The sequence below is a fragment of the Heterocephalus glaber genome, unplaced genomic scaffold (genome assembly GCF_053883595.1).
Source record: "Heterocephalus glaber isolate CG9 unplaced genomic scaffold, H.glaber_assembly_v1.0 deba00000122, whole genome shotgun sequence".
Taxonomy (NCBI): Eukaryota; Metazoa; Chordata; class Mammalia; order Rodentia; family Bathyergidae; genus Heterocephalus; species Heterocephalus glaber.
Genome location: NW_028258138.1, coordinates 76,080,364 through 76,088,697, shown reverse-complemented (window position 1 = coordinate 76,088,697; position 8,334 = coordinate 76,080,364). Strand labels below are relative to the sequence as shown.

Here is an 8,334-nt window from a genome sequence, read left to right as displayed (position 1 = left end):
ACAAATTGCGAAAAAAACAACAAAAAAATAAATAAATTACACAAATTGCAAAAACTTTTCCAATAAATTGGTTTTTTATTAATAACACATAAGCTTCATTAAATTCAGGCTTCTGTCTACTACTTTTTGTTAAGCAAATGCTTTTTTACCCTACAAATCATTGCTGGACTTATAATTTGAAGATGTAGTGTCAATCTAAATAACAATCGGAGATTCTCCGAAGAATAACTATATTTATTTAGGAACACCAGAGTACTGCAATGGGAAAACCTGTGTGTGTTAATCATTGTTTTGTCACTGTGACAAAATATCTGAGAAAAACAACTTAAAGGAGGAAAGATTTAATTTGGCTCACAGTTTCAGCAGTTTCAGTGTATTGTCAGTTGGCTCCATTGCTTCTGGGCCTGTGGTGAGACAGAACATATGGCAGAAGGGTACAATAGAGGAATGCTGCTCACCTTGTGGCAGCTAAAGAGAAAGAGATGAGAAAGAGATGGGGGCCAGAGTTCCAATATAAACTCACAGCTCCTTTGATCCATTTTCTCCAAATAGTTCTCACCACCCCTGAACATTTCACCACCTCCCAGTAGTGCCACCAACTGCAGACCAAGCCTTTCTCTAGTCTACTTCTCCAATCTTTGCCAAACTCTTCCTATAAACAATTCCAAATACAGATGGACCACATGGTCAGGTATAGTCACAGTGATGACCTACCCTCAGTACCACGTTTCCATGTTAGTCAGTGTTCAATCATTGAGACAAAATATATGAAAAAAAATCACTGAAAGAGGAAATGGTTTAATTTTTCTCAGTTTCAGAGGATTCTGTCCACTAGCCAGCTACATTGCTTTTAGGCCTAAGGTGAGGCAGAGACATTGTGGTGGGAGGGTATGGTAGAGGAAAGTTGATCATGCATGGCAGCCAGGAGGCAAAGGGAGAGAAAAAGCCAGAGAGAAAGGGGCTGAGGACAAGATAGAGTCTCCAAGTTAAGCCCCCCTGACCCACTCTGCTTAGGCACCACTTCCTGAGTTCCATCACCTCCCAACGAAAGCATCAAAATAAGAGCTCATTGATAAATTCATTCACTAACGAAGTCATTGTCCTCATGATCCAAAAGCCTCACCTTTGAACACATGAGATATTTGGAAGATGTTTTAGATCCAAAGCATAACAGAGGCTGTCTGTAATTTTGGCAGAACCTGGAAATTGAGCGTGGGGGAATTCTACCTTAGACCCTTAGGCCTTGCTTACGTGAGCTTGGGAGGGGAATGTGGCTTCTCCCGACCGCACCACACTGCTGATGAGGCAGGTATCACAGTTTCCACAACCATGACGTGAATCTACATACCCGCCAGCCCTGAGTTTACCACCAGATCACCACTGAACTTTGCTATCACATTCAACACTGTCATCCAGGACTTGGGGTTTACTCTGAACTTTGTCAGAACCTGGGTAAAGTATGAAGTAAGGCCCCAGTAGATATTTGTAAGAGGTGAAATTACTGCCAAAAAGGATTGGATTCAAGGCTCATGAAAGAAGAACTGAGGAACATATGGCCATTTGCAATTGCATCTGAAGTATAACAATGAAATGGATGTTACCTGTACATGGACCATTCCTATGTCCCTCCCTCATGTTCTCATAAAGATTTTCACATCCTTCCAGGAGGGGAGAGGTACTCAAAGGAAATGCTCTGATTCCTCTTTACCCTTTCCTTGCTGCTCTTCCTTGGAGGAGGATAAACTTCCATGATTGGCAGGTTGGAAAGAGTTTGTCACTTGTCATCTGTTAGACCATGTTAACTAGAGGCATGGGTTCCAACTCTCTTTTGCCCTCTTAGTTACCTAGCATCTCCTATAATAGTATCTGTGCCTGTAGACCCCGGTAGTATAAATTGACCAAGTGGGTATGTTTTTTTCAGGTCCAGTTAGGTCCTTCTCCTTGATATGCAGTCAAGACACCACATTCTGTTTTGGGAAGTGGTCCTGGGGCAGGAGTGGGAAGAAGGGAGGAGAAGGGGAAATAAAAAGGATCAGATGTGACAGGTATATGTACCAGTTCTCTACAATGAATGTACTTATTATATATTGCAAACATATTCTAACAAGAAAGGGGAAAAATAAAAAGGATTAAGCAGTCTGAGTTTTAAAAAACCTTTCAAGTGCTTTCCAAATAGTCTCCATTTTAAATGACATATTCTGTTGTTTTGTTGAGAACCCTTCTTTACTCTCTGAATTCTGGATTATTATCTTACGTTGGTTTCCCCAGGGTTGTCCCCAAAGTCCTCTAGAGCAGTCTATGTGTTCTTCTTAGATTCCCTAGTTTTATCTTTATGTTTCTCTGCACATATGCTGTGAGTAGAAGCAGCAGGCTCTCCGGGGCATCTTGGTGGTTGTTTTCAATGTGTTCTTTGACTTACTTTCATAAATTCTATCTTAACACATCCTTTTTGGACAAATATTTTCCCAGTATGTCACAAGGAATGGTGACGACTCCTGCTTGCCTTTAAGGTAAAGTGCCTCCCTTGAGGCAGAGACAAGCTGGGCATAGTGGTGCTCCCTTGGACAACCTCATGAATTAGAATACATATGTCTCAAAAGAAAAAAGAAAAACCACACCCAAGGCTGCGGAGTTAGTTCAGTGTGAAGGCCCTGGGGGAATCCCCAGTCCCCAGTACCACAAAAAAGAAAAAAAAAAGTCCCCATATCTGAGCCCATGTAAAAAGAGCAAAGCCTGGAGGGTTAGAAGGAAACATGAAGGCACAGGTCTCCGGAGCAGCAGCTGTTTTAAGGTACGGGCTAAGAGCACCTTGGGGAAGAAGGTTCAGGCGTGCAGGGTCACCTCCTCATCCTTAGCAAAAGACCAAGACAAGGCTGATGTCTCAGAGCAGAATTTTAAATCTTTGCATGTCCCAAGAGCCCACAGACTCTACATGTGTCCTAGCGGCTGCCCTGGGATTTAAGCAAGAGCACTAAGCCATGCCATTTTCTCTGGGGACGGAGGAGATTCCAGGCTCCTATACGAGTGAAAAATATGGTAAGAACAGATCCCTCACTGTGCATCTGAGGAGAATGAGTCTTCACAGATAGAATGTATTTCCTATTACTCATGTCTGCTTTGATGCTTTTGAACTAAGTTTAACTACTTTTTTTTTTTTGCCGCTGGGGAGGAAACCCAGGGCCTTGCACATGCTGAGCAAATGCTCTTTCACTGAGCTTCACCCCCAGGTCCTACGATATTTTACATAACTGAATTCTGAGTTACATCTTTTATTAGGTTTATTTCTTATAAACCTGATTATTTTCTTTTTTTGCTTGTTTGTTTGCACCAGGGATCAAACTCAGGACCTTGCGCGTGTGAGGCAGGTGGCAGAACAACTGAGCTAAATCCCCGGCCCTATTTTCATTTTTAATATAATTAGGCTCACTTTATCAATTAGCTATTTCTGGTGTTTAGGAAAGCAGCAAAAAGAAGGAACTAAACATTAATACCATGTAGCCAGGGATTTAGCAATCCCCGGCCTATGTAAAAGTATAGGGAGAGGCCTGGGGATTTAGCTCAGTGGTTCCGCCACCTGCCTTGCAAGCGGAAGAACCTGAGTTCGATCCCCGGTACAAAAAAAAAAAAGAAGAAGAATGAGAAACTAAAAGTATAGGGAGATACTCCAGAATAACACATACCAAAGTGGTTTCAGTATTTGGCTCTGGAGTCAGAGAACACATTGAGTAGTAAAAAGGAACCTCAGCTTCCCAGAGGTAAAAGAAAAAGAAGGAAGATGGAGAGATTTTTATGGAGTTTTCTCATTTTATGTAAGAAAGAAGAGGGGGGAGAGGAAAGGGAGGGAAGGTTAGGCTCCCCCTCTGTGACCTCATTTAACCTTAATTACTCCTTTATGGCTCTGTCTTCAGTCACGTTGGGAATGAGGGCTTCAACATAGGAATTTGGGAGGCAACACAATTCAATCTACAACTTCTCCTAGAGTTTTAAAATAAAAACATGAAGGAAGTAATTTCTCTTCTGTGCCTCTTTGACCAGGTCCCTCTGCCTTGATGGATTATACCCTCAAGCCCAATGCAACAGCAATGACTGATTACTACTATCCTGATCTCTTCCCAAGCCCCTGTGATGGGGGACTCAACATCAGGAACAGCAAGTTGCTTCTTGTCATTATTTACTGCCTCCTGTTCATCTTTGGTCTTTTGGGAAATGGCCTAGTCATCTTGATCCTCGTGTCCTGCAAGAAGCTGAGGAGCATCACAGACATATACCTGTTGAACCTGGCCTTGTCTGACCTGCTTTTTGTCTTCTCTTTGCCCTTTCAAGCCTACTACCATCTGGACCAGTGGCTGTTTGGGACTGTGATGTGCAAAGTGGTCTCTGGCCTTTATTACATTGGCTTCTTCAGCAGCATGTTCTTCATCACCCTCATGAGCTTGGACAGGTACCTGGCTATTGTCCATGCTGTGTATGCCATGAAAGTGAGGACAGCCAGGATGGGCACAGGCCTGAGCCTGGCAGTGTGGCTGGCCACTTTTCTGGCCACCAGCCCATTGTTAGTCTTTTACCAAGTAGCCTCTGAAGATGGCATTCTAAAGTGTTATTCATTTTACAATCAGCAGGCTTTGGAGTGGAAGATCTTCATCCACTTTGAAATTAACACTGTAGGACTGCTGATCCCATTCACCATCTTTATGTTCTGCTACATCAGCATCCTGCGCCAGCTGAGGAGATGCCAGAACCGCAAGAAGATCAGAGCCATCATGTTGGTGCTCATCGTGGTAGTGGCAACTTTGGTCTTCTGGGTCCCATTCAACTTGGTCCTGTTCCTCACGTCCCTGCACAATTTGCACATATTGGACGGGTGCAGCATAAGCCAGTGGCTGAGCTATGCCACCCATGTCACAGAGACCATTTCCTTCACTCACTGTTGCATGAACCCTGTTATCTACGCTTTTGTGGGTGAAAAGTTCAAGAAACACCTCTCAGAAATATTTCAGAAATGTTACAGCCACTTCTTCGTCTACATAGGAAGACAGATTCCCAAGGAGGACTGGGGAAAGTCCTCCTCCTCCCACCGTTGTTCCTCCCATTCCTCCAGCATAGACTACATCTTGTGAGGGAGGTGTTTTTCACAATGCTTCTTTAAAGACAAAACATTAGTTGGTTGGACTCTGTGGCTAGAAGGGGAACTCTCTGAACTTTGATTACAGACACAAGACATATTTTATGATACTTAATGAATTCCTACTATTGCAAATTAATCTCAACTTTCAAAAAGATTGTTACTATTGTGGAATATATACTATTGCGGAATATATTGTGGAATATATAAAATATATTCCACAATTAAATATAATGCTAGCAGTAGGGTATTTTAAAAACATAATCTTAGCAGATTAAAGAAGTTACCTTCTATACTTTGTTTTCCATGTGTCTTTATCATATATGAATTTAAATTTTATCAAATTCTTTTTTTTAACCTATGGAAATAATAATAACATTTTTCCTCTATTATTCTATTAATTTGGTGAACTACACAGATTGACTTTCTTTTTTTTTTTGTAAAACTGGGGCATTTTAATGTTCTTACTATTTAATAAATAATTCTCTTGATGACTGCAGTTACAAAAGCTGTGGTAGTATTCACAGTAATGGTGGTTTTCCTGATTGGTCTGCAGTCTTCAATAAGTGTAAGAAGTTATTGTATGAAACATCTTTCAAACCAGTAAGACTGCACTGATGCATCCATCATTTTCAGGATTGTTGGTTACCTGGGCATATTTACCCCAAATAACCTTGCCTCCTTGTGTCACAAGGCCCAGCTCACTCACGTTCGCTTCAATCACTGTACCTTTGGTAATGTGGGACTACATAACCCTGTAATCATAAAACTCCCCTAGCCCCAACTGTGCTTGAATGTGAGCTAATGGATAAAGATGCTTGTTAGTTCCGGGACACTAGATAAGATCTGTATCAGCCATAAGGTCCCACAGTAAATTACTCAACTCTTTGTTTGTTTGAAACTGATGTTCTGGACACCGCTATCTATAGAACAATCTGTAAATGTCTGCTGACCATCAGTATGTGTCAGTTGGCCATTAACCTTTGTTCCTCTTCTGTAAGTTTCGCCTGTTAACTCCCCCTGCCACCCCTATAAACAAGCCTCGGACTCTGGGCTAGCTGCCTCTCTAAGCTACTTTGCTTTAGGAGTACAGTCTGGCCAGACTAATAAAGGTCTGTTTTACTTTCCAACTTGTCCCGTGTGTTCCTTCCCGGGTATTCTTCGCTGCAGTCAGCTCCTCGGAGCATTTGGTGAGGCCCTCGGTCTTACAGTAATAACACCCAAAGTTGTATATAGTGGTGATGAAGGATTTTTTTTCACACCAAGTATTGGCAGGCAAAAGGTGGCTTTCAGTTCAGGATGTGTTACATGGGCCTTCTTGAAATGTAAGCCCATTGGCCTAATGAACCTTCCGTAATTTGGTGGTTTTCTTGTAAAGCCATCTTCAACACAGACTTTAGTAACCATCCTCTTCCATGCCTTCTTTTTTCTCTTTCCAGTTCGAATAACTTTCAATACTTCTGTCTCTCCCTGTGCACGAACTTTGGGCAGAGGGACTTCCCATTTTTCTGCCTTTTTTTTTCTTTTTTGTTTAATCATGTTGGAAAGTACTTTTGCCCGGGACTGTCCCTCTCTGTCTAGCAGATAGGCAGGTACTGCTCCCAGAGGAGTCTTTTCATCATTCTTTTGCTTGGTGCTTCTCTTTTCATGCATCTTGATAGTCTTATTCATTTGTATTTTCTCAGCATGGAGCTGCTTATGGTAGAGCTTAGCCTTCAGGCAATCATTTTTTTTTTGCCTTCTTTGAACGTTCCTGAGCCTCTCGACTTTCCTTCTTTCTCTTTTTCTCATGGTAATCCAAACGTTTACGGTGTAATTCAATATATTCATTTTGTGGCATGGTGACAGCTGCAGAGCAGCTGGGGGCGGCCTCAGGCATGGGAAGAAAAGTTTCAATTTTGAGGTCTCTCCAACACACGACCTGACTCCGCGCAGCCAGAAGCAGGAAAGTGACTTTCTTTTCTTACATCAACCTACATTGTTCCTAAAAAAAAAAATGACCTCTTGGTCTTGGGATTTAGAGATATTGTCCTGTAATTTTCCTTTTTTATAATGGTAGGGATTGGTCTCCTAAAAATGTTTAGGAAGTATTCTATTTTTCTCTATTCTCCATGTTTGTGTAAAATATTTGGCATTATTTCCTTTTTGGGATGTTTGGTAGAATTCATTACTGAAGCCAGCGGGGGCTTCTCTGCAGGAAGATTTCAAATTATGCATTAAATTTGACAGACTCATCCAATGTTCTATTTTTTGTTAATCTCAATTTTGAGCATGGAGTCATTCACAGTATCTTCTTACTCTTTTTAATGTATGAGGCTCCCATCTCGAGATTGACAGTTTGAGTTTTCTCTTGATCTTACTGGGCTTATCAGTTTCACTAATCTCTTCTAAGAAGCAGCTTTGACCATGTTGATTTCCTGCTCTTATCTATTTGCTCCTTTGTTATACTCTTCATTCTACCTGCTTTCTTTGGACTTAATTAACAAGCTTAGTTTTATACTAACTTCTTTCTCCCCATTTTTATTAGTATGTATTCATTATACATAGTAAAGACATTAATCGTGGGGAGTTGGTCTGTACACATATGCCACCTTGACCCTTTTTATATCTCTTTCGCCTTCTCTCCCTCTCATCTTCCCCCCATCCCCAGGCGCCCTTCTAGCTGCACAAATTCTATTTCCTCTTTTCCTATCATCTACTTTTTATACTAACTTCTTAAAGGGGAATCTTTGTTTATGGATTGCCAACCTTTGTTCACTTAAGAACTATATATTTAAAGCTACAAAAGTTCTCCTAAGCTCTACTTTAGATGCATTTTTTCCTTTTTTTTTTTTTTTTGTCAGTACTATGGATTGAACCAAGGGCCTTTGCACTGAGCTAAACCCTCACTCCTTTTTTAAAAATCTTATTTTCAAACAGGATCACTAAATCACTAAATTATTGAACTTTTGATCCTCCTGCCTCAGCCTTCCAGAGTGCTGGGATTATAGGTGTGTGTTACTATATCTGGCTTTATACATTTTTAACATAATACATTTTCTTTATTTTTTATTTTAAGATTTTTCTATTTCCATTGTGTTTTCTGCTTTGAATCTTGAGCTATTTAGGAATTAAATTTAAAATTTTGAAACCTGTGGGTCTTACTCTTCTTAGAGAATATGGATATGTGGTTTCAGTTATTTGAAATTTATTAAGAATTATTTTATAATGCA

General features: G+C 40.8%; 1 protein-coding gene and 1 pseudogene across 1 annotated transcript; one reads left to right on the top strand and one right to left on the bottom strand.

Annotated features, from left to right (window-relative positions):
• The first annotated feature begins 2,732 nt into the window (after window positions 1–2,732).
• Ccr8 (C-C motif chemokine receptor 8) lies at window positions 2,733–6,249 on the top strand. The gene is made up of 2 exons (XM_004835227.3): window positions 2,733–2,791; window positions 4,036–6,249. The coding sequence occupies exon 2, from the start codon at window positions 4,050–4,052 to the stop codon at window positions 5,115–5,117; it is 1,068 nt and encodes a 355-aa protein (XP_004835284.2). The 5' UTR covers window positions 2,733–2,791; window positions 4,036–4,049; the 3' UTR covers window positions 5,118–6,249.
• LOC101705692 (ribosome biogenesis protein NSA2 homolog) lies at window positions 5,718–6,962 on the bottom strand (annotated as a pseudogene).
• Between the last annotated feature and the right edge of the window lie 1,372 nt (window positions 6,963–8,334).

Excerpts from the sequence above, each read along its gene's own strand:
- Ccr8 (XM_004835227.3), top strand. The coding sequence starts at position 4,050 with ATGGATTATACCCTCAAGCCCAATGCAACAGCAATGACTGATTACTAC.